The sequence below is a fragment of the Drosophila ananassae genome (assembly GCF_017639315.1).
Source record: "Drosophila ananassae strain 14024-0371.13 chromosome 4 unlocalized genomic scaffold, ASM1763931v2 tig00000061, whole genome shotgun sequence".
Lineage (NCBI taxonomy): Eukaryota > Metazoa > Arthropoda > Insecta > Diptera > Drosophilidae > Drosophila > Drosophila ananassae.
Window position 1 is genome coordinate 1,458,882 of NW_025319038.1, and position 27,183 is coordinate 1,486,064.

General features: G+C 41.3%; 1 protein-coding gene across 26 annotated transcripts in view; it reads right to left on the reverse strand.

Annotated features, from left to right (window-relative positions):
* The window catches only part of LOC6504358, a 159,454-nt gene that overhangs the window by 105,270 nt on the left and 27,001 nt on the right, over positions 1-27,183 (reverse strand). For 20 of the 26 annotated variants that reach the window (XM_014903941.3, XM_014903934.3, XM_032455804.2 and 17 more), the window contains one exon: positions 5,214-5,306. The exons of the other annotated variants lie outside the window; for them this stretch is intronic. In XM_014903941.3, coding sequence (XP_014759427.1) covers positions 5,214-5,306 — 93 coding nt within the window. The remainder of the gene's footprint in view (positions 1-5,213; positions 5,307-27,183) is intronic. 26 annotated transcript variants of the gene reach the window in all.

A 27,183-nucleotide genomic window follows, 5' to 3' on the forward strand; every position in this document is an offset into this window, starting at 1 on the left:
TTTACGCACCTAACTGCTGATTCCCATTTTCCTGTCCAATGCGGAGCACGTGGTGGGATGAATGTCCATTGAATCCCTTCGTCTGCAAAGGTGTTCGCGATTTGATCTTGGTGTTGAGATGAACTTAAGAGTTGCTGCTTTTCATCGACGGATCGCTTCGCTCCGATGAAATTTGTACCATTGTCGGTGTACATGCGATTGCATTTGCCTCGTATCGAGAAAAATCGTCGCAACGCCGCCAGAAATGTTTCCGTGGATAGGTCCGTGGCGAGTTCAAGATGGATCGCCGAAGTGACTATACAAACGAATAGGCATATGTAGCCCTTGCTGATGCGTGGTTTACGCACCTTTGCGTCCTTTAGAAGAATGGGTCCTGCGTAGTCACATCCGGTGTTTACGAACGGAAGTGCTTGCGTGATACGTACGCTCGGTAAATCTGCCATACGTTGATGCATTGTGTTGTACCTTTGCCGAAAGCAAGCCAGGCAGTTGTGTGTGATTTGGCGTATTAAATTTCGTGCGCCGAAAATCCAATACCTTTGTCGAACAATGACGAAGAGAGATGAGACTCCAGGATGCAAATTAAAACGACTTTGGAAGCAAAATAGGATGCTTCGCCTCTGCTGACAACTGTGAATGTTGGATTCGTCTACCCACTCTTAGCAGGTTGTCCTTGTGGATGATTGGTGAGAGCTTGACCAATTGAGATTGGTTCCCTAGAGCCTTGTTTGCGCGTAGCAACTGGAACTCCTGTTGAAAACCAGCTTGAGCGTGTTGCAGCCATCGAATCCTTGCTGCCTTGATCTCATCGAATGTTAGAGAGTTCGATGTTTGTTTCGAAGATGGGTGCTTCATGCGATGAATGAAGCGCAAAACGTAAGCAAGTGTGTGTATAACCTTCAGCCAAGATGAGTTGCGATTGAGAAGCTTATCCCATGGGTTGTCCGTCGCGACAATCGTCTGCGCAGCTAGGCAGGTAGTTTTGACTTCGTCTTGTATGCGTTTGTCTGAAAGAGAAGTACAGTTATAAGTATTGTTCAACCTTTCCAAGAATTGTTGCTTGTCAATGAGCTCGGATACTCCCAAGCCACGGGATGCGCAATCCGCTGGGTTCGATTTTGAGTCATGCCGCCATGCATGCTTCGGAATGGTTTCGAGGATTTCTGAAGTGCGGTTCCCAACAAACGTCTTGAGTTGGGCTGGTAAATACGATAACCATGACAGGACTATCGTCGAATCACTCCATTCGTAGATCGTTACGTCGTTGTTCATTAGTCCAGCTTTTATGGATTGCAGAAGTTGACTCAGTAGAAGTGCGCCACATAGTTCCAGGTGCGGCAAAGACTGCTGCTTCAAAGGTGCCACTCTTGTTTTTGCAGCAAGTATGGCGACCGAAATGGTTCCATCGTCGTTAACCACTCGGCTGTATACCACCGCTGAGTACGCCTTGGTGGATGCATCTGAAAATCCGTGCAATTCGATTCTCTGTTTGTCGCTTTTAACTAAGCGCGGTATCTGGAGCTTGTGAAGGTTGTCCAGATCAGCTCGCCATTTGAGCCAGTTGTTTGCTAGTTTGCTCGGTAGTTCGTCGTCCCAATTCATATTCAACAGCCAGAGTTTTTGAAATAGTATTTTGAATTGAACTACGATTGGTGCTAATAGACCGAGAGCGTCGAATATACGTGAGACATCCGACAACACTTGCCTCTTGGTGCAGCGAGGGTCTTTCGATAGGTTTACATTGTTCGACAATGTGTCCTCTCCAGGGTGCCAATGCAGCCCTAGCACTTTGACTGGTGATTGTGAGGAATCCGTGTTATCCTCCGATTTGATGCGTTTGGTATTCGATACCCATTTCCCGAGCTCTAGGTTAGCACAGGACATCAGTTGGACCAGTTCGTCCCTGTTGCGTAGCAGCTCATCCTCACTATTTGCTCCAGTGAGAACGTCATCGACATAGAAATCTTCCAACACGATTTTTGCTGCGTTTGGAAACTCGTGCTTATGGTCAGCAGCTAGTTGCTCTAGCATTCTGACTGCTAGAAATGGTGCGCATGTTGTTCCATACGTCACCGTGCATAGTTGGAAGTGCTTGATAGGATCTGACGGATCCTCTCTCCATACTATTCTTTGATAGTCTCTATGTTTTTCGCTCACCCAGATTTGACGGAACATCTTGACTATGTCCGCTGAAAAGACGTATTTGTACATACGGAATCGCAAGCACACAGCAAACAGGTCTCGCTGAATACTCGGTCCGATCGAGAGCGTGTCGCTTAATGCCATGCCTTTGGCGTCTTGATATGAGCCGTTGAAAACCACTTTAAGTTTCCGACCCAATACGGGATGATGTGGCAAGTAGAAATTCCTACCCTTGGAAATTTCGCTCGGTGAGATTTCTCGCACATGTCCTAGCTCCTGGTATTCCCTCATGAACTTCACGTAGTCGTTACGTAATTGTTGATTTTGTGCCAAACGTCGTTCAACTGATTTGAACCTCTGCAGCGCTCCTTGAAGTGTATCTGCGAATTGTGTTTCGGATACTTTAAACGGAAGTTCCACGATGTACTTGCCTTGTTCGTCTCGAGTGTGTGTTGCAAGAAAGTGTTTCTCCACCTCCTCGTCTTTAGGTTGGACTTCTGCTTTGCGTTGTATGCTCTCTAGTTCCCAGAACCTTCTGAGATAAGCATCGATATCTATTGTCGTTGTAAGTGCCGTAGCGCTGCATGCGCGTGATGAAAGCAGTGATGTAATTACCCATCCGAAAATTGATGATATAGCAATGAGCTTTCCTTTGTTGTCGTAGATCTTTCTCCCAGTTATAACACTCCAAACGTGTTCGCTGCCCAAAAGAATGTCAATTGGGGCATTTGTGCAAAATTGTGAATCTGCCAGTTGCAGATCGTTGAAAACTCGAAGTGCAGACTCGTCGATGGCCTGCCTTTCCAATGATGATGTAATCCTTCCAAGAACATGAGCCTGGACTACCAGCTGATCTTGCGAAATACGGGATTGGATGCTTATAGTGCTGCATCCCCTTGCAGTGTCTGCTTTGATTGATGAAATTCCCGTAACCAGTATGCGTGATGGCGTACGAGCTAAACCAAGTGTTTGTATACAGCGTTCAGATATGTACGACAGTTCTGAACTCGTGTCCAATAGGAGTCGGCATGCTACCAAATCTCCCTTTGCGTTGCGAACGTTGACCATGGCCGTCGGCAAGGTGCTCCTATTCCATCCAGTTGATTGTTGTGAATTTGCACTGCCTTGTGCACATACAATTGCTGCAGAGCCTTCTGCTTGTGCGATGTGACTCGTAGTCACCGTTGAGTGTGCGCTAGGATCCTCCTGATCCTCACCAGTTTGAGCGATTGTAGCATAGAGCGTTTTCCTTGGCAAACGAAAACCTCTGTCCTGCTGACATATCCAAGAATTGTTGGCATCCATACAGACGATGCTCTGTAGAATGACATTTGCTGCACTTTTTTCCTTCAAGTACAACCAGCGAATGTGTGACCCTCCTTGTCTTGTCACCAATTGAGGCTGTAGCCTTGCCTCCGATTGTTTCACGCTGCATCCAAAAATTTGAAGAATTCCTCCAGTGTGGGTGAGTCTGTTTCCACACTGCGCTCGATCCACCTGCGTCAAGTATCGGCATCCAGTTTCTCCAGCGTCAAGTAGATGATCCAACAGTCTCGTCCCCTTTCCTCGATGGCATCCAGACCACGCACTATTTCATTGGCGCCGTCTGACACCTTTCGTAATGTTGCTGTATCCGACCTTGTTGTTGTTGGCAGCTTCATAAACTGCTCCAATAGTGAATTCACGATGTGCCGTGGACGATTATATCTTTCGTCGATCAGAAGAGATTTCAAATGATGAAATGTGTGCGTATTTGTCAAATTCGCCTTGTTGTGAATTGTGCTCTCATATATGTCTTTGAAAGCTGGCCACTCTGAATAATTGCCAGCGAACCGTTTAATTTGAATTTTAGGCAATTCGCTTTGAGCTGATGCCCCTACCATTTGAGCACTACCTGAATTCGCCGCGATGACGTCTCCTCCTTCAGGTCTCGACATGTTTGCAGTGGCCCGATTTGCCGCCAACTGCTCGAAGAGTTGTTGTTGTTGTTGTAGCAAACTTATTAATGCGTCGTTGTTTTGCAGCAGCTGCCCTTTTCACTATTCACAAATGATGGACTAGGTCTTGTACCCACCATCGCCGAAAGTAATGCATGTACCCTTAGATATTCTTCCTCGTAGAATATGTTGTCATGCTCCGGATCTACATAGCCATCTACTTCGTCGAGCATAGCTATTTCATCACCAAATCTATTGAATTCTTTCCATGTTGTGTTGAGATGCTCCAGCCGCGAAGACACCCTTGGCCCGTGTGGCGTTCGAATGTTGCGCGTCCTCAGCCCAAGCCAAGCTCCGTGTGATATTGGCCTTGAGTCTGGGCGCGCCCTTTTGTCAATGCTTTTAATTGCTCCATGCCGAGAAACAATTACAAATGACAACCAATGCACAGAAAACTACAAAACAAATCCGGTTGCGAAGGACCAAACAATGATCCCCAATCGATGAGACGAATGAGCAGTGGACTGTAGAGTTATATGTTCTTGTCAGTTTCGCTGTCTAATTGGTACTAAGAAAATTTACATTTGTGGAACTTAACGATAGGTGTGTGTGTGCATACATGTTGCGGATTCTAAAGCTAGTAGGTATAGAAAATATAAAGATGACAATATAAGATAACTTATAAACTATGTATCAATAGTTCCTAAACACCATAAATTTGGTGTTTTTTAAATTAGAAAATTTAGACTTTTTACAGTTTTTTTTTTTGTGAACACTTATCCGATCTACTGAATTTCACAAGGATTGGTCGAGCATATACTATAGCTGCCATATAACAGTATATGCCGTATCAAAAATGACACAACCGTGGGATTTTTAAAGATGCTTGGAGTTTTTCAACATTTTTTTTTTTAATTTATTTGTTAGTGGTATTCTCATAAGGACCAGCCAACTATTTGCGATATCAAGGGTAGGGTAATGTAGTTTTCTTTTCGTGTTATTACATAAATCTAATAACCTAAGGAAGTTTGTTGAAGCAAAATATAGCATTAGCAAGATGCTAAGATGCCCCAAATTTACGTTGGATTTTTTAAATATTTAAACATTAAAATAAACAATTTTTTTTTGACAAACCTCGTTCTTGGGCGAATTGATTTCACTTTTGACAGCAATTTGTTCATTTTCAAAAATCAATTTCGCTTGAGCCATCGATTTTTCCAAAGGATCCTAAATAATGGAATTTAAAAAAAATATAATATAATATAATATAATTTAATAATTTTAAATTTCATATTTGAAACTGATTTAGAAATGAATATAAGCGTTTTAAGAATTATTTCCAGGTTTGCTTCAACGGAATCTGAACATATAACATGTACCCTAGCACAGTAAATTTAAAAGAATGGTAAATAAAAAAATTTCGTCAAGCCTCGGATTCCTTTGTGATTTATCCTAAACCAAAACCTTTGTGGTATAACTTGAAAAAGATGCCACATTTTTCAAAACAAGAATGAAAAGCTAACCTCGGGCGGAGCCTAAGCTGATATAGCCTTGCAGTTATCGTGTATAGTTGGCCGATCCTTATGAGAATTTCACCATCAAATGAATTTTCTAATAAAAATGTGTAAAACAGACCCAAACATCTTTAAAAATAGTAAGGTTGTGCCATTTCCGATCGTTCAGTTACATGACAGCTATAGGATATAGTCGGCCGATTCTTATAAAATTTGGCATATCGGATTACGTTGCCTAAAATGGAATCCGTTGAAAGTCCGATCCGTCTAGCTTAAAAAACAACAAAATGATGCCAATTCCGATCATTCAGTTATACGTCGAATTTGTACTCGCGGGCATAACGGTAGGTCTCGGAGTCGTAGTCAAAGAACGTAAAAAAGTTCAAAGTAAATATACCTGGATTCTCCAAGGCGCTTGTTGCGATCAGGCTGGAGTTGATGTGAGATACTTGGGTCCTGGGTTGGGAACAACACTCAAAGTAGGTTGGGTAACGCGGGTTCTATTTTTCTAATTCTTTTATAAGATTCTAAATTATACATAATCTAAGTCTACGGAAGATCAATGAACGTTTTCCTCAATGTTAATGCCAGGGACACCTACCTCTGAATCTGCTGACTCATATTGCTTGTTCATGCATTTCGGCTTAGCTAGCTGGCTTTTCTTGCATCGGTCATTCTTCCCCTGATACTGCTGATTTCTGCTTCTGGCGCCGTCTACTAGTGCTGGGGTTGGATTATTTGTTTCATGCTTATTGCTTATTATTGCTAGGAGTGCCAATAGATTAATGGGTCTGATTATTGCGTATTGCGACATGCTGATGAACTAATCAATGTCTGATTACTAAGTGTAAATATAGGGTAGTAGGTCTTAGCACTAGGTGCCAAAATTCTCCCCCCATTGAGGGACTCTATTCATTACGGCTGTGCGTTGTTGTTGGACCGCCTTAGTGAACCGTTATGTACTCTTGCACTGGAAAATATTGTAGATCTTAAAACTAACTACTAAAATCTAATGTTAATACCAAAAAAATATTTGAATCATGTGGGTAAGACCTTTGGTAAGATACCAACGATATTTATATCTGGCCTGTTATCTTCTTCGCCTTGTTGCGCGCCCTCGTAACCATTCTCTCTGGGCATCCCACGTAGTAGTAGGCGTTTTTTCTGGTTGGTCAGTGCGCATACACGACTCTTGGTTCTTGGCCTTGCTTCTTCCTCCCTTTTGGAGATGCCTGTTACCCATGCCGGGTGATGTGTCTCCCCTCTAAATACTTTAGAATTGGAGGTGACTTCAACTCCTTGAACTCCAACTCCCTTGTTTACTGGCCCTTGCACTTTGTGCTCTTCAGTCGTGAGTTAAAAAACTAAGTCTTGTGGGTCAGGGACCGTCTGCGGCTCTCCTTGTTGATCCGCCATGAGCAAGAAATTCTGTAATCTTCCAGATTTTACTAGTTGCTCCTTGCCGATGCATGAAATAAAACTTTGTTCCGATGCGATTTCACCGATACCCTTTCGTGGCTCGTTAGCTTCCGGTGCCCAAGCCGCCGTATTAAAGACGACTTGTTCTGCCGTGACATCAGACGCTGATTCCTGTCGCACTGGCCTCATCAAAATTCATCCAAGCACGGTATTTTTGAGTAGTGGCTGTCCGTCTCCCAAATATGCCTGTTGTGACCTCATAAGCTGGGAGAAGATTTCGGCGCCCAACACCAGGTCAATATATTTCAGGATCGGCTAAGCGCAACTGAGGTGAGATATATTTTTTTTGGCGCTTGAATAGCCTGGGATGGTTGATTGGGCAACATCAACAGAACGGTGGGCTTATCTCTAAACAGGGCTGTGGCTGAACAAACCACTCGTGATGAACTGGATCGAAGTGGAGCGGTCGACGTATTTTTCCGCATTGTTACTTGACTGGTTAGCCTGACGCTTAAGGTTTTCTAACATCTGCTTCAGAGATTATCGATTGGTTGGATCGGTGACGGCTAGTTCTAGAGATGACAGCGTGTGTGGGTACAATCTTTCCTCAATGATGTGTATCAAGATTGGCTCCCAGTTGTCTGTTGACACCTTGAGTGCGTTGAGAGTGGCGATCGTTCGGAACACGGTATCATGTAGGCTACGCAGCTGGTCCGCTGATCCATTTGTTCTGGGGTGCCCGAAAAGCTCTTGGATCGCGGATTTTATCAGCAGCCGTTCATTTTGGTATCTATTCTATAGTCGTTGCCAGGCATCCTGGTAACTGGTCTGTCCGCCAATGGATGTCGAGATTAGGTTTTTTGGATTAGGATTCTCCAAATGTCGGAATTTTACTGCATCGTTGTAGTTTTGATTGCGCCAATAGCCATAGCCAATGTCGGTAGTCTCTGTCAAACTTTGGAATTTCCACTGGTGGTATTACAAACGGAGGTGCGATCGCGGGTTTTTGTGTTGGTGCTGAAGTCGATTGCGATTTTTGTCCAGAAACGAAAAGTATTGTAATAGGTTTCGCCTTATCCGACAATGATCCCATTCAGAAATTATTAAGTCCGATATAGTTGGCAGATAGTTTCTTATTTATTTGTTGATTCTTTATTAAATATTCTTTCATTTGGATCTTGATCGGAGCATCCGTTGTTGCCGCTCCAATCTCATAGGAGGTTCTCTTCTTTTACAATTTACTTAGGGGTTAAGGAAGTCTAAATCTCGTAGCTGCGCTGCCAAAAGCGGCAGCGGAGAGAGGGCTATGTATTCTTAAGTATATAGCTATGCTCGCTTAGGCGGAGGTATTTGCACATGCATGAGGTCCGCTCGTGTTACATTTATGCTGACATATGCACATTTCAACCTAGCGAGCGCTTCGGAGAAACAATGTGTATAAAAATAAGAGTATATTGCTTTCTTCTGACAAAAATTCTGTCATTTATGCCACATATTAATATTGTCTCATTAATACTGAATAAAACGAGACAAATTTCATTAAAAGATAATAAAAATTGTTGAAGTTATAACGCTTTTCCCAAAAAAAGTCAATAAAACCATGGAAGCACTATAAGAAGAAGAGCATATTTCTGTCTTATACACACAGGTACTCCGGAGCGCAGGCTAGGTTGAATTAACTCTTTTTAGGAAAAGCGTTATAACTTCACCAATTTTCATTATTTTTTGATGAAATTTGTCTCGTTTTATTCATAATGAATGAGACAACATTGATATGTATCAAAAATGGCCGAATTTTTGTAAGTTGTACCGAAAAACTGGCATCAAAATCCGAAAAACACGAATAAAAGTCGAAAACTTCAGTTTCAGGTGTAAAAATTTTGTCCTTTTTGTTCAACAAAATCGAAGATATATTTTTTTTCAAAAGCTACAACATTTAACTATTGAAAAACAGCCAAAATTTTGAAATCGGTTGAAAAAACGCGTTCAGGAATTTTTAAGCGCAAAAAAGTCCCGAAAACGGTTTTTTTAAATAAATAAAAATTGGAGGGTTCCAAAAATATAAAAAAAATATTTTTGAGTTATCTTCGACCAGATTAGCAACCTACACTATCTCGTTTCACAAGTGTTTTTTCACTGTCGCACAGTGTTATGAAATAAAAGGTTTTAATCTGTCTTTATGTACTAATTGGTTTTTATTATTAGGTTGAATTAACTCTTTTTAGGAAAAGCGTTATAACTTCACCAATTTTCATTATTTTTTGATGAAATTTGTCTCGTTTTATTCATAATGAATGAGACAACATTGATATGTATCAAAAATGGCCGAACTTTTGTAAGTTGTACCGAAAAACTGGCATCAAAATCCGAAAAACACGAATAAAAGTCGAAAACTTCAGTTTCAGGTGTAAAAATTTTGTCCTTTTTGTTCAACAAAATCGAAGATATATTTTTTTTTCAAAAGCTACAACATTTAACTATTGAAAAACAGCACAAATTTTGAAATCGGTTGAAAAAAACGCGTTCAGGAATTTTTAAGCGCAAAAAAGTGCCGAAAAAACGGTTTTTTTTTTAAATAAATAAAAATTGAAGGGTTCCAAAAATATAAAAAAAATATTTTTGAGTTCTCTTCGACCAGATTAACAACCTACACTATCTCGTTTCACAAGTGTTTTTTCACTGTCGCACCGTGTTATGAAATAAAAGGTTTTAATGTGTCTTTATGTACTATTTGGTTTTTATTATTGTTATTTGATATAGTTATGTTATCTCTATCTCATATTTGTTCTACCTTATAGCGACCTGTATATTTAAAATCTAGCTTATGTCCTGTTTCATTTTTCAATAAAATCTGATATGCTATTTTTAAATACATAATAGTATATAAATATAATAAATAGGTAAGTGCTCTGTGGTCTGTTTTGAGAGTGAAATGATTAACATAAATATATGGTCTGAAGTAGTCTTGACTACTAGACTAGTCAAGAGTCTTGTTCTGTAGTGTTCTAGTTGCTTTCACCTTTCGTAAAGGATTTTGATGTGTATGCAACTGGAAGCAGTAGTCCATTTTTATTTTGAGTAAGGACTGCTCCCCAAGCGTATTTGCTAGCATGTGTAATTATGCAAAATTCTTTGCTAAAATCTGGGTATTGTAACAGAGTTGGGTTTATTAACGCTGACTTGCGATGTTTGAAGGCATTTTGAAATACTGTTGTCCATTCGAATTTTACATTTTTCCTACATAATCTTGTTATAATATGAGAGTATTCAGCAAAATTCTTTATTAAACGTCTGAAATAATTGCAAAATGCAATGAATCTTCTAGCGCAGTCCACATCATGTGGGTCTGGGTAATTTTGAATGACGTCGTATTTTTTCTCGTCTGGCAAGACTTCATGCATGAAAAATGAACATTTTTCCGGATGTAACTTTAGGTTGTGTTGCCTACGTTTCTCGAAAACATCAGTTAAGGGGGCAGGATGATTTGAGACATCAAAAAAATTTTTTTTTCCGAAATTTTTTATATAATAGAACATTATCTCAGGAATATCCTGTGAAAGTTTCATGTCGATCGGACTAAAACTTGCTGAGATACCGATTTTCTAGTTTCTTTCTCTCCATATACTTTCAATTGCTTTTAAAACTTTAGACGCGTTTTTCTCAAAACAACTTTTTCAAGTCGGTGCGTAACGTAACTCAAAAAGTAATGCTCGGATCTAAATAAAATTTTTCACACATCTTTAATACAATAAATACTTGCGGATGAACGAACGCTTTTTTTTTTACCATTTTTACGGGCAATAATGGGCTAATTTTTATGTAAAAATGGTACCTCCTACTTTACAACCGCGCCAAAAATTCAAAATCGCATATTTTTCAAAATGGTTTCGTTCATCCGCACAAGAAACAAATATTTTTAGTAAATCAATTCAATTTTTTTATTTTCTATAACACTGTAAGGCCAGATTTTACGCACCGCAATATAATAATTTTTTGAAGCGACTCCGTCTGACTGCCCGTCACGGGATAAATAATAATTATTTCTTAACAAAAAAATTCCTAGATACTCTCCAAATATAGTCATGTATCGTGTAAAAAAATTGAATAATTATATTCACTCAGAAATGAAAAAAAAAATCGCAAAAATCTGTTTTTTTCAGCCTCTGAAACCATCCTGCCCCCTTAAGTTCTTGAGCATGTGTTTTTCAGAGCAACCTATGACTATTAAGTCATACACATAAAGAAATGCTTGCGAAGGTTTCAATCCAGAGAAAGCTATAGTCATCATTCCCTGAAAAGAGTTTGAAGCTATTTTTAAACCGAATGGTAATCGCGTGAAACGAAGCGATATGAACCATTGTTTGTTGAAAAGTATGTTATATCTCGTGAACCAAACTTCGAATTCAATTTGGTGAAAACCGAACATTAAGTCAAGGCATGAGAAATATTTTGCTCTACCTAGTTGATCTAAAATATCGTCGATTCTAGGGAGTGAAAATTTATCAGACAAGAGTTTTTTATTAATTTGACTATAGTCAATTACTAATCGCCATTTTTTATTTTCCAAATATAGGAGTGACTTTTTTGATACTAATAAAAGTTGGCTATTATAAGGTGATACAGAGAGTTCCACTATTTTATCGTTAATGAGTTTCCCAAATTGGCTTGGGCTACCCTAACGTTGTAATTTTGGTATTTGCTATTATTGCCGTTACCATTGTTGTTTCCCCCACGGTTGTTTCTGCCACGGTTGTTTCCACCACGGTTGTTGTTTCCACCGCGGTAATTATATTACCACGCGGAAATATCCGGTATTTCTATAATTACCTCGATTATTACCCCTAACACGATAATTGTTTTTGTAATTATTACCGCGATAATTATTTCCTCGTTGGGCGTACAATGTTGTAGGAGCTTTCGTAAGTTGTCAATTTCTGTTGCGAATTTTTCTGCTGTTTTGCCCTTTTGGCTTATTTTCGCCATTTTGACTATGCAGATGTTTCTATCGTGGACTCTGTATAATGTTGATTCAATTATTTTGGATTTAATTACTTCTACAGCCAAACTCTCGAATGTGTATTTCGTTAGGTTAACTAACCTCAAAGCTGTTATGAATCTTTGAAGGTGTATCTTTTTTCCGTTAAATTCTGGGATGGCACTTGATATTTCTTTCATGTATGCTCTTTGGGAAATGGTCACATCAGCCATTGTGGTTGGTTTAACAATGCTTGTTCAAGCATTGAACACGATTCGAATTCCAAAGATAGAATGTCAAGAGATCGGACCCATGAAAATAAGTAATCAACAGCATGGTTTGAAACGATCTCCTGCAGTCTAAACAAATATGTATGTGGTGCACTTGAAGCACTTAAGAAGGGTCACATAGCATGCCAGCGTGGAGTCCGTTGATAAGTAGTTTTAAATAGATTTTAGGTTTTCATGTATCTTTCTTGTAAGAGAAGTGTATGAAATAAAAACAGTTTTGAAACGGAACTCATTGGAGTAACACCATTATTTAAGGGGGTTCTCTTAACAATGCTGTTGTTAAAATCGGAGTCGGTCAAGTCCTGGTCAGATAATTCAGATTGAATAAGGACTGCCGGAATCGTGAGGTTGTTTATATCTTTTTCTTCTATTGCGGTATCTGTAGAGATAGGGTCATCAGTCTCAGCTTGAACTGGTGCTGTTGAATTTGATAATTCTGACTCTTCCTAGTTTCTATTGTCAACGGTGCATTTAGTGTAGTTGGTATTGAAATTGTTAAATCGTACCTATGCTTTATAACTATTAGGTTGTCCCGTAATTTATTTAAGTACGTTGATACCTGGGACCAAGGGGCTTTGTTTAGTCTGTCTCTCTGGTCATGTATTAGTATACGCGCTGTATTGAAACGGTTCACTAATATGTCGGCATGATTGTTCACAGTGTTTTGCTGTGCTGGCCGAGGTCTTGATAGTGACTTATTTGATTTGTCAAAATCAATTTTTATATTATTTAATGCTTTATACAGTTCGTTCCATTCCATTATCTTATGAAATATTTTCTATACTCTTGAAGCCATCAATGAAAGATGTATTTCAAGTATCTCAATTTAAGAAATTAATAGAGGCTTAGCTCCTTTTTCCATTTATGAATAATACCCTATGTTGAAAGTTCTGTCCCCTATCAATATTTTATTATTCCCTTAATGATATTTTACATTATCTACTTTTTGTTTTATTTTATTTTATTTATTTCCATTATGCATAAAATAAAATTATTCGGATACATATAAATCTGTATTCAATATATCACTATATGGATATACATATTGGCATTAGAGAGTTTCTTATTGGAACACCTTTATATAAATGTTGTTGGCTTACAATAATACATTGTTGGCTTCATAATACATTTATTATGAAACATATATGCCTGAAGACAATGACGACAATGATTGAATATAAGATGTTCGTTAATTCTGTATTCATTGTTTTGGACTCGATTTTATTTATTACATTTGCTGTGGAGTCCACTTCTTTTACATCTATCAAGCCCACTTTGGGTGTTTTTTCGTAAGCTGATATAAAATTTTTACGTTAAGCGTGTAATTTAATTTATTATTTTTTCGCCATTTAGTTTGGCTCATTTAGCCGAAAATTGCCTTATTTGGCTATATATGTTATATATTTTTTTTTACATAAAAACCTGACTAGTTTTTGTATGGTTTTCAGGCCACACACTAATCGGGCAAATTTAATGTCGCTCAATTGTACAAAAAAAAAATTTGTTTATACTATAAAAAAAATATGCATCGCAGTGCAATACAAAAATTATGCAACGATGTTAAAAAAAATGTGCGCTCTAGGAAGCGCTGTCGGTTTTCTTTCTCCCTGGTCTCGCTTTTCGAGTATCCTGTACAGTCAGGTTTACTCGCAATAGAGCGAGTGCAGTGGTCCCTCGCAGTTGTTAGGGAACTTCTTCTTTAGTTTCCTGTTATTTCCTGAGCTATTGCCTGTTTCTGTGGTGGAGGTAATTTCGCATTAGCTTTTGCAAGAGTTTGGATTGCTTTGAATTGTGGCAGTGGTTTGACTTTTTCTTTGATTTAGTAAGGTTTTTATGTGTTCGACTTGGGAATGTATTTTCGCCGAGCTGTTCCAGCTCTATTTACTTCCGCTATTTAGTAGCTTCAGTAGTTCAGCCTTTCTGGCTTTAAGTCTTTGGACCACACCACTTTTTTTCGCACACATCACCCTCTACTCTCTGCGATAATCGTTTCTTCATTGTCTGCTTCTAATTTTCTCTCAATGTCCTTCGATGTCCTTGTTTCTTCTCCATTCCATCGCTGTCACGGTCGCCATGAAATAGGTTTCGTCTTAATCACACATCCCGTATATGCACCAGAGGTATATGCACATGCATGAGGTCCGCTCGTGTTACATTTATGCTGACATATGCAATTTTTGGCGTGCAGCAAAGGTACGGCGGGCCACTTAGGTTTATGACCGAGACCTTGAATTGTGTAAACACTGCGACAAAGTGTTACAGAGTGCACCCTTTTAGTACTCTTGGTACAGCGAGTGGTCGATATATATATAAAATACTAGCTGACCCGGACACGCGTTGCTGTGGCTTTTTCACACAGATGGTATTTATAAAAAAATATGGTGTATCAATGGATATTGTAGTGCGTCATATGAGCGGTGTAAATCCGAAATCGTACTGACAGTGTTGTCTCGCCGTGTAATTTTTATAGATCTTTTGTCAACTGGATCACCATGATAACAGCAACCTCATCAACAGTTGGAGCGTTGAATCTACCAGCATGATCACCTAATGGTACTTTGTCGGCTGTTATGACGATTTGATAATTGTCATTTCGCAGTCGTGGCGAAACTCTTTTGATCAACTGAATTAGTTGATTGCGATCTTTTAAAAAATTTTCCAATAATATCACAATTTCTCTTTCCTCTGCTTGTTCAATAAAATTATGCAGGCACCGAGTCGTCACGCGCTCTTCACAATCGCCCATAAAATAAATTTGAAGAAATTTCGGATTGTTATCAGGCATTGGCATCAGTGAACCGATTTTATGGTACACGTGGCCTTGAATTTTGAATGTAGTTTCAAAATTACGTCCATCGGATGCACGATCGAAAATTTTAGTTTCCCCAAATGACGTCATTTGGAAGCAAGAATTAAATTTGCGTATCTTACGCAAAAATAATTTGGAATCATCTGAATTGCCAGTAAGAAGGGATAATAAAGGCTCCGGCGGAGCGGGTAGAGGTGACAGCACAACTTTGCCTGATGCGCAGCACATGCCGGCTGCTTCATTCCGAAATTTCAATGCCTGACAATATTGACATACTTTATCCATTCCACCGATAGCTATTTTTGAATGCGTTGAGTAGTTAATATCTGGTGCATATTCAAAGGCAAGCCGAACGAATGATGCACGTGTTAATGAACGGCTGATCCGTTGCCTTCGTAGATCTAGTACTCGTACTGTATCTATGTTTCGTTCTCGTGCCGCTCTTATTCTCGTAATATTCTGAATCAGACGTTCGTCACGGTGTTCTTGAGATTCTTGTGCACGACTTTCTGCAGTCCTGATTCTTTGAGCTGCATTCATTGTTTCGATTTGTTGTGGTAATTGCTGAGCTCTTTCAACACGTTTGCGTCGTGAATCTCTGCTGCTCACGTTGGTGAGGTTCGATTTTTTCGGTGCCATATTCAGTGTATTATCTTTAATTTAATTGACACTTCAGTCTAAGTAACATATGACACGCCATCTGATAGAATCATTTGGAGTTAACAAATAATTGTGACTGTCAAATAATAACAGACAAATAATTAGCAATTGATTAAAATTGCGACTACAATTTGAGATTTAAACTATCCTATCTCTCAAGTTGGATCAAACTGCGCATGGTGTGCGAATTTTTTTATAATCGGTTAAGTGGTTTAGGAGTCCATTAAGGACAAACATTGTGACACGAGATTTATATATATTAGATTATATATGTGCTATATATGTGTCTATATGCGCTTATATGTGTGCATATTACAGTATTCTGCTCGTACAACCTGAAATATGTCATCAGTGTGTCCATAATTATTTAAGGTTGTTTTCAGGTCGATGAGATCATGGTATCCCGGGACGATTTCATTCCATAGCCCCTTCATGTGCTGTCTGTCTTATGTCCGTCCGTATGTCTTCGTTTTAATGATGTTAATCGAAGGTCTTCTCCTTCGTTTCCTGGTGATTGTGCCTTTGGCTCGAGATTTTCGCCTGTTACGCCTAACCCTGATGGGACTCCATCCGAAAATATGGCTTCATATTTTTTCACAAGCTCTTCTAGCGCTTTGGCCTTTGTGAAATACTTGTTCTCAGGACTTAGTGCTAGCTCTAGAGCTTGGCATCATTTTTTTTAAACTGGGTCCATGAGTGAGTGAGCTGTTTAAGTCCCTCCTCGAAGTACCCTTCCTTGAGATTCCACTCTGCGGAGTCCTTAGTGAAGTTTCTTATTAGCCTTTGGATGGCTATGTTGCTTTCAATTTTCTTATCAATGAGCATTTGGTTTACGGGGTCCGATTCTGATCCCATGGTTGCGATCCCATGGTTTTTTCTCGATAAATGGCTTTGCGGCTTGTGCTCAGGTTGTGATATTATAGAGAAGGATCACGTCGGGATCACCAAATGTTCGTCCGTAGAGCGTTGTGCGCCACTCGCGGGTATAACGGTAGGTCCCGGAGTCGTAGTCAAAGAGCGTATAAAAGTTCAGACTAAATGTACCTGGATTCTGCAAGGGACTGTTCGGGTTGACCAGGCGCTTTATGTGATCAGGCTGGAGTTGATGTGAGATACTTGAAGTCCTGGGTTGGTTCTCCTTAAGTACAGATGGTACTGGGTTTCGGATGATTCCGTATTGGCCGATCCTACTTGTGGTTCGTTTCACGGGAGCAACACTTGAAGTAGATTAGATACCGAAGGCTACTTGTGGTCCGTTTTACACCAGGAGCCACTCGAAGTAGGTTCGATGACGAAAGTTTTACTTCTGGTCCGTTTACCCAGGAGCAACACTCGAAGTTAGTCTTTTTTTAAGAGAGTCCTACTTGTGGTCCGTTTTACACAGGATCACTCGAAGTAGGTTGGTTTTAAGTGCCGTACCTTGACACTGATTAACGAACCGATCTATTCTGTATTCGCAACTATCTTTATTTCAGAAGAAAAATTCTTGAAGAACATAATCTAAGTCTAGGGAAGGTCAATGTTATAAACGTTTTCCCCCAATGTTAATGCCAATATCATCCACCTCTGAGTCTGCTGACTCAGAGTCTGATTATTGTGTCCCGGCCATTCCGACTTATATTCTGCCTGAAAAGAAAAGAAGGATTTTACACACATCTTACACACAGCTATCAAGTCGATAGCTGTAAAACTAGTGCGATAGCTAGTTTGCGTAGAAACAGACTCACAGACAAACGGACATGCTTATAATGACTCAGAAGGTGATTCTGATCAGAATATATATTGGATGACAGGCCGGCCGCGGATCCCCAATGGATGGTCTAGGACCAAGAGGACGGGATAAGCACAACTTTCTCCTGACTCCTTTTTTTCGGTGGCAATGTTTTCCCGCGTTGCATATTTGCCTGCATCAGATTGCGCTGGTCAGTGTTGCTGGATGCTGGACCAGATGATCGCAGCTGATCGGTAGTGCTGGCCAACCCCGATTAAAGCGGTACCGGTAGGCTCCGAAACTTCTGAGAACATCGGCAAGGCTAGGTCCCTCTCAAGGGACTGCCAACCGCCCCAACAACAGGAGCGCCAGAGGCAGGGGACCGAACGTAGCAGCAAACGCCTCAGAAGCAAGTCCGGGATGGAAGATAGCAACGCGGAAAAAGAACAGGACGTCCACCCGCCCGACGCGTTGGTAGTGGAAGCCAGGCGGTTAAAGTATAGCCAGGTTCTGGCGATGGTCACCAGACGGCAGGGCGGGCAGCTTGGTGACGAAAGGGGTCATCCGCGCGACAATGGTCGAGCAGTTCAGCATGGCCGGAGACTCAGTCCTGATCAGTAGCCTGCGAGGAAATACAAGAGACATCGCCATCATTGGACTCCCAGGCGGAGGTGGTGAGCAAAGGAAAAGTGAGGATTGGTTGGACAGTGTGTCGTATCCGAACGAGGGACAACCAACCGAAGTGCTACAGATGCCTGAAAGTAGTCCATATCGCAGGTAAGCGCAGAAGCACTACCGATAGGAGCGGGTGCTGCATCCGCTGCGGAGAAAAAAAGGGCATAAAATGCCCCAACAATAGTGTATGCTTAGTGCGCGCAGAAAGGTGCGAGCGGGACACCAAACCAGGATTGAACTGATAGAGCTCAATCTGACCTCCTGCGGCACTCGGTACAGAGCAGGCGCAGCCCGGAGCCTGAAGCTGTGTGACGAGGCAGAACACGACCCTGGATACACAACCAGGAACCCTCTGACCCTGAAGCATTGGAGGTCATAATCGACGCTCTCTTCCCTAGCGAGCAGAATGAGACAACGCGGCCGAATCTGGAGAACTATGAAGTGGTCATAGACAGTAAAGCCCCCGGCCCAGACGCGGTGCCAAATAGGGCATTGGGGATCGTCCTGGCGCTGATACCGAAGAAGATGGCTGCCATATATAACCAGTGCCTGCTGGAGGGTTCCTTTCCGGCAATATGGAAAGTGCAGAGGCTACTCCTTCTGCCGAAGTCTGGTAATCCACCCAAGCAAGCTGCCTCCTATCGACCGATTTGGCTGTTAGACTCCATGGGCAAGGTTTTTTTTTTTTTTTTTTATTAAACTTTGCTTTTATTTATTGGATCTTCTCTTAATTTTGAGACTAACAATAAGTTTTCAAATCTTAACATTAACATTTAACTAACAGTAGACTAAGACTGCATTCTGGTTGCACGTTCCTCAAGACGGTCGCTGGGTGGGTAGGTCATTCCGACGAAGTCGTGATTGGTTACTCAACCTTGTTAGACCTCTCGCCAGGTGGTTAGGGTGCGACAATAGCTTGCTAAAGTACTTTTCCTTCTGTTCTGCGATCACATCTTTGACTGGAAGAATGTTTAAGTCGCGATGTATGTTTTCGTTGCGAACGTACCAAGGTGCCCCGGTGATTGTTCTCAAGATCTTCGACTGAGCTCGCTGGACTATGTCAATATTGCTATTGCTGGCATTCCCCCATAACTGGGAGCCGTACATCCATATAGGTTTAAGTACCGAGTTATACAGCAGGACTTGATATTCAAGGCAAAGGGGAGACCGAGCGTTGATAAGCCAATGAAGGCTGCTGGCTTTTAGCTTTAGGTGGGTTCTTTTAGCTTCTATGTGCCGACGCCATGTGAGTCTTCTATCGAGGTGTACTCCTAGATATGTTACCTCGTTTGCTTGCGGGAGTAGGGTGTTGTTTAGCGTAAGGGGCGGGCAGTTTTGCCTATTCAAGGTGAACGTAACGTGCTTGCATTTTTGTTCGTTTACTTTAATTCGCCAGTCTGATAGCCATTTTTCAACATCCACCAGATGAAGAGCTAGCTGCGCAGTTGCTTGCATCGGGCATTTTGAGCGGCTAAGAATAGCTGTATCATCAGCAAACGTAGATGTTGTTAATCGTGTGCTTGTCGGGATGTCTGCTGTGTAGAGAACATATAATGTTGGTCCGAGTACGCTTCCTTGAGGAACTCCAGCTCCAACAGTGAATTCGTCAGATATATCAGTGTTGCACCTCACAGCAAATTTTCTGTCGTAGAGGTAAGACTCTAAAAGCTTGTGGGTATTACAAGGGAGCATTGTCTTGATTTTGTACATTAGACCTTCTAGCCAGACTCTATCAAATGCTTGAGAGACATCTAGAAATATTGCGGTACAGTACTCGCGTTTTTCGAATGCATTCCGAATTTCTGCTGTTATCCGGTTGACCTGCTCAATTGTACCGTGCTTTTCACGAAACCCAAACTGATGTGACGGGATTCCTTCCTGGATCCTTAGGTATGTGTTTATTCGAGTCAGAATGCATTTCTCAAAGAGTTTAGATAAGCATGAAAGTAGGCTTATAGGTCTATACGACGTGGGAATTGTGTGGTCTTTTCCCGGCTTTGCTATCATTATTATAATTGACTTTTTCCATCTCGCTGGAAAGTGGCCAAGTTTTGCGATGGCATTGAAGAGCTGGGTGATAGTGCAGACGGCGCAATATGAAAGCTCAATGATCATTTTGGGAGTTATGAGGTCGCAGCCTGGTGATTTTTTCGGATTTAGTTGGTTTTTGATGATATTAGCGATTTCGTTTGGGCGAAACTCGATTGGTTCATGTTGAAGCTGAGGCTCATATGGTAAAGTCGGCAGAGTAAAGGCACTAGTGGCCGGATTTGGTTGGAAGATATTTTTGAGGTGATTGGCAAACGTGCTGGCTCTGTCTGCATCGCTGCGCGCCCAGCCGCCTGTGGGATTTCTAATAGGCATCACTGTTTCTTTCGGTGAGCTTAGAGTTGGGTGAGCTCTCCATAGTGAGTGTTTTGTACTAGAAGTTGACAATTGCTCTATATAGCGGCGGTGGACATAAGCTTCTTCTTGCTGTAGGGCTTTAGTAAGTTGACGTGAGGCATGTCTAAAGCTTTGCTTAGTAGATGGCGATCTGTGGAATTGCCACTCGCGACGTGAACGCCGCTTTTCGAGGACGAGCTGTTCGATTTGTAGATTTGTCTTTTTATTGCTTTGTGTATTTATAGTTTGCGATGTTGAGGCTCGAGCTGCAGAGACGAGTACAGACTCAAGTGAATTAACAAAGCTGTCTACGTTGGCTTCATCGTGGAGATGAGGACTTAGCTCAATGTGTGAGCTGATATATTTTCTGTACTTAACCCAATTGGTTTTCTGTGAGGTCAATTTTAATGGTTGTTCCAATGTTCCTGGATGTCGCAGTAGAATAAACAGGACAGGCGAGTGATCAGATGAAAGATCCGATAGGCAATTGGCGCTTATCAGATTTTTAGGGATGTTTTTGGTAATCGCAAAGTCTATTAAATCTGGTAGTTTCCTTGGGTCTGCCGGCCAGTATGTTGGTGTGCCAGAAGAAACATAGTCGAGCTTGTTCTTGGCTTTGATAATTGCATTATAGAGCTGCTTCCCTTTTGGAGTCACGAGACGGGATCCCCAGTGTGTGTGCTTGGCATTGTAGTCTCCTGCTGCTATGAAGTGGTCTCCAAGTGTGTTGAAAAACTGCATAAACTCATCTTCAGCTATATTGAAGCGAGGGGGGCAGTATACGGCGGCTAGTGTAAGTTGGTTGCCAGTATTTAGTTGTATATTTATAGATGTGGCCTGTAGGTAGTTTTTAGCAAATTTGTTTTGATAATGGTGCTTTATGCGGCTTCTGATTAGAATTCCAGTCCCACCATGTGCTTTACCATCTGGATGATTTGTTCCGTAGAATGAATATCCTCGTAGTTGAAAATTGTATTTGTTTGTGAGGTGTGTTTCCGAAAGCAGCATTACATCGATGTGATTGTCGAGTAGGAATTGAGCTAACTCAAGTTTATGTTGCGAAACGCCGTTAGCGTTCCACGTAGATATCCGTAGGAAAGCCATTATTTGGATTGTTGTGAAACCAGCATTTGAATCAATAGATTTTGGTTTCGCATTAAATCTTGCATAGTTGTGCGCTGTTGGTTGATGTTGCTGAGCCGTGTTCGGTTCTTGATATGCTGATTGCTGAAATGAGCTTCTTGAGGCAGGTGTCGCCGGTCCTGATTTTAAGGCGCTTGCGTATGTCACATTTTTGTCAACGTTAATGGGTCCTAGTGAGGATCTGGCTGCAGTCGAGAAGAAGACTTCAGGGTTTGATCTGGACGCCGTGAACTGTCCATTTTGGGTGCGGGCAGCTATTCCTTTCTGGTGGATGCGACTTTTCAGCTCCTTTTAGACTGGGCATCCTCTATAATTAGCAGTGTGATTGCCACCGCAGTTGCCGCACTTTTTCGAGTTGCTGTCATCTTTGCTCGCTGGGCAGTGTGCGGAGTCATGAAGCTCTCCGCAAACTACCCACACCGGGCGCAGTCTACAGTATGACCTTGTATGGCCATATTCCTGGCAGTTCGCACATTGTACCGGGCCATTGCGTTTGTGCGGTTCCTCAACTGTAATTCTGCGGTGCAGCAGGTACTGAAGATTGTATATTGGGTGCACTTCGTATTTCTTCAGGAGCTTGGTTTCTGGTTCAAGCTCAACCTTAAAGAGTGGCTGCGGCTTTCTATCCCTGTTAAGGATATTAAAGACTGTCTTGGCGCTAAAACCCTTCTCCTGTAGCGCCTTTTTTATCTCTGCAGGCGTCACTTCGGGCTCTATGCCCTTAAGTACGACTTGCAGGCCCTTGCTGCTTTTTAGCTGGTACGTGTAAAAGTTCTTTTTATTCTCGGTAAGATATTTTGATAATACTCTATAGTTATCTTCAGACTTCATTTGAACTTTTGTTTCTTGAATGTTGCCCTTTACAAGGGGTATTATGTGGAAGTTATCCTTACCAATAAGCTCAATAATTTTGTTGACAAGAACATTGGAACTTTTTTCGCGTATATAGATAGGCGGAGGTTTTGGCTTCCTTTTCCCAACTTCAGTGGATTCTACCGCCTCAACCTCATCGGCGTCTGCCAAGATTTTAAATCGGTTTGAGTTAATGGGCGTTTCTTTTGCTACTAGGCTAGCATTGCCACGGGTTATTTTGCGTTTGGAATTCAGGGGGCTCAGCTTCCTTTTGATTTGGATGTAGCGATCCATGCCAGTCTGCACAGCCGGCTTAATATAGTCATTGTTTTTGTTTTTGTTTTGGTTTTCGGGCAGCGCGGACGTATTACTATTTGCGCTGCTAGCTGATGACGTCGTTAAACGCGCTGTCGATACAGTTGCGGTTGTTGTTGTTGTTACTGTTGACGTTGTCAAAGAAATTGAGGTGCTAGTTACTGCACTCTTTGGCTGCAGAGACATCGATGGTATCGAGGGGGAGCAGGAACGCGCTCTCTCGCTCTCTACGTTTAAGAATTCGGTCAAGTTGGGGGTAATTGACCGAGCTTGATCGGAGCTTGCATGGTTTTCGGTTGCTTTAAAAGAGAAGTACGCGTTGTTTCTTTGTACTGAGAGCCGTCTCTCGTCTAGCTCACGTTGACGTTGTGTGCGAACGTCGTTTGAACTCATTGCAGTCGAGGTTGATTTAGTTTGAGTTTTAAGTGTTGTGTTTTATATTAATTAATTAATTAATTAATCAATATAAACATTAGCGATTTCATCGCAAAAAGCGTCTTTTCGCGTTATTGTAGATTTCTTAGAGCAGTCACTGCACTTTTATGATTTTATTGAATATTTTTTCCCGGAGCACAATAAAAAACACGTCTGCATGCGACGACTGCAATCGAACAATTATGGGCAAGGTGCTGGAAAAAATCAACGAGGCTACAGGTGGCCATAAGCAGGGCCGGCGGCGTGGCCTCGGAGCAATATAGTTTCCGGAAGGGTAAGTCGACAGTTGACGCCATCAGACGGGTAAAGAACCCGGCAGCACGCGCCATTCAAGCACCCGGTGGGAAGGAGGTAACAAAACAGTACTGCCTGGTATCTTACCTCGACGTAAAGAACGCCTTTAACACTGCGAACTGGTCTCGGACGTTAGAGCCGCTGATGAGGCTGAACATACCGCGGTACCTTTTAAGGATACCTGAGGATACCAGCTACCTGTAAAAAGTTGAAACGGCGACGATTCGTAAAGGAAGAGTGGCCTTCAACTCTTCATCACCACCATCATCATCGCATCACGAGGGACGCTGCCGCGTAACATACGGCTCGAATCGCGGGAAAAGATCCGAGATTGTTTAAGCAACGAGTAGGATAAAGATATCACGGGGAAGAGTGTTGCACAGATAAGGCGCCTTTTATAAGCGATTTAAGATTGTTAGTGGCCATTGTAGTGTAGAAGTTCTAAATACCCTGAACGGATCGTGTTGGGCATATGTCGAACTACAATGGCTGAGGAGTAGAGAACAAAAGTTTCTATTCCTTCTACTAGGAACGTTCAAATTAACGCGTGTTAGTAAATTCTGGCTGTCTACATTTCCTTAAATGAGATTATATAGAAACATGACACCCAGCATCATTCTAGGGTTTTTTAATGATGGCAAGTTTATTAGTAAAAGTCTACTATGATAAGAGGAAAGGTAAAGATTTGCATCCCAATTAAGTACCCTAAAAGCGAAAGTAAGGAAGTTTTTTTGTACAGATTCAATGTGATCTTGGTGTACTCCATATTGAGGACTCCAGACACACGATCCATACTCAAGAATCGGACGGAACAATGATCTATATAACGTTTTAGTGGTGTACGGGTCATTAAACTATTTTGACCATCTTTTAATAAAACCAAGCACACCCATAGCTTTATTAACCATGGTAGATATATGGTCGATAAATTTAAGTCTCAAATCTAAGAGGACACCTAGATCGTTAACCTGAGTTAATCGTTCTAAGGCGTTCCCATAGAGAAAGTACATTGCCTGGTGAGGACTAGATCGGTAAAAAGACATGAGTTTATGTTATTACAGCTTTAGGTTATTTGCTAAACACCAATTTTGAAGTTTATCCAAATCGGATTGAAGTCTAGACTGGGCACTAGTGAATTTATACTGAAGGCATAGCTTAACGTCATCAGCGTACATAAGTAAAAGTGAATTAGTTAACGCAAGGGGCAAGTCGTTTATAAACAGTGTAAAAAGTAGAGGACCAAGATGGCTTCCTTGGGGTACCCCTGATGTGGCGCGGACTAAACGCGAGGTAACATTTTTAGCTCGATCAGATCGAAGAAGATCAGATGGGAATCCCAAAAGACTGAGTTTACTTATAAGAAGCGAATGGTTAACAGAGTCAAATGCTTTACTGAAGTCAGTGTAAATGACGTCTGTTTGTAAGCCATTTCGGAACCCATCCGTGATAAAAGATGTTAGCTCCAATAAGTTGGTAGTGGTGTAGCGGCGCTTCACGAAGCCATGCTGGCATGGAGTTATTATTGAACTTCATAGGTGTTGCAAATGTGGAGTGATAAGATTTTCAAAAAGCTTAGGAATTGTGGATTTTTTAGAGATGCCTCTATAATTTGCAGCGTCGGTTAGCATAGAGCCTCGGCGCAGTTCTTCAGAACACAGCCTGGTACTGCATCAGGGCCTGGCAAATACACGGGCTGGACCTTAACAAGATCCGCTAACACACCACTTTGATCGAAATATGGGCAAAAATATAAGGTTGGCTAATAGGATATTATAAGTGATAGGTGAATGCGTAGTTTGAAAAAACTGTGCAAAGAGATCGGTCATTGCCTGATCAGTGTTCGCATAAGAGTTCTCAAACGTAAGCAGTGGGGGAAAAGATACATGTTTACGCTTAGTATTTTCAAAGTTATAAAACTGGATATTATAAGTGCTAGGTGAATGCGTAGTTTGAAAAAACTGTGCAAAGAGATCGGTCATTGCCTGATCAGTGTTCGCATAAGAGTTCTCAAACGTAAGCAGTGGGGGAAAAGATACATGTTTACGCTTAGTGTTTTCAAAGTTATAAAACTGCTTCGGATCCTAAGTAAACTGAATCATGCAGCGCGAATATAACTCCTATAACATTCTGCGTCATGCACGGTGAAATTGGACCGAGCTACTAAGTATATTGAATACCTAACTGTACAGCCAAATACTTTATTTTTTATTTAAAAGTCTACTCATACTGTTCCTTAAATTTATAAGGTGCCTTGTATACAAAGCGGATTCGTTGAAGCGGACGGATATTTCCACGGCACGCAAGTGTCGAAATATGTTCTAAGTATAATAAAATTTTTGTAATGCGATGTTTATATCTTTGCATGCCAGTAAATCAGACCAATCAAATTCCGAAATTAACTTATTTAATTTCATAAAGTCGGCTATACGAGGTTTCCACGAACTTTCTGAGAATTAAGTGTAGACCTAAGGTCAATTAAGCAATTGGTTTCGATGGAAACCTCAAGAGTGGGATGATATGGATCCTCAGGGTTAGAAAGGGCAAAGTTCTGGAAAGAGTACTTCCATCAGGATCAGAAACGAAACATAAGTCCACCAGCCGACCCTAAGAATTTCTAAAGTGGTTAATTTGCCCGAGTGACATGTCGAACATACCCACAGGGAAGTCGTGATGGGACCACATAAGTTCTGGGATATTTAAGTCACCCAGAGCTATTAGCTGGACACCATCAGACAGAATAGAAAAGCAAACGAATAGCGGACAAATGTTGCTAGTATGTTGGCGGTTCGGACTAAGGTGGTATGTAAGAACAGGTAACATACAAAGATTGATCGGACAAAGTGATTTTGATGCAAAGAAATTCAATGTCACCAAACTCTTGTGATTCAGAAGAGAATTTGAAGTCTATAGAAATTAACACTCCTCCTCCCCTTCGCAGAGTTCTGTCACATCTAAAGGTGGTGTACCTACTAGGAAAAACTTCGGAGTTTAAAATTTCCGGCTTTAACCAAGTTTCTGTAAATACAATTATGTGAGATGCAAAGAAAGAACTATCAGAATACAGTTTGGGAAGTTCACTACGTAACCCTCTTGTATTCTGATAGGAAAAAGTTAGTGAAGACATTAGTTTTTTGAAACTGAGGAAGATAAGGTGGAAGGTTGACCAACCGCGGCCGTAACATGTGGGAGTTTTACACCCAAAGGTTTGGTTATTTTTTTAACCATACTTGGCTGATGTTCTTGGACGAAAATATTTTCTCTGTCCAAAAGCTGGCCGAACAAATTGTCTTGAACATCTGCAAGGGCACACGTATTTTGAAAGATGACGTGTGCCTGGTGTATGAATATTTAAATGTTGTAATATCCACTACCTTTTGCCGACTTTTGTTTTGGCTTTGATGTAAGCCGAGATATCAATCTCAGAAGTATCAGGGGCAAGCCGGGAAACAAAAATGTGTTTCGATGGTGGGATCACCTGCAAGGGTTTTGGTGCCGCCGTAACTAATACTGCGGAATCAGTACGTACCGGGGGTCCGGGCGGTTGATTGCCCAGTTTGGTGACTGTTCCAGGGGTTTGAATTATTGGGTCTGGGATCACTTGAAGCGATGCCACAGAGGACATATCGG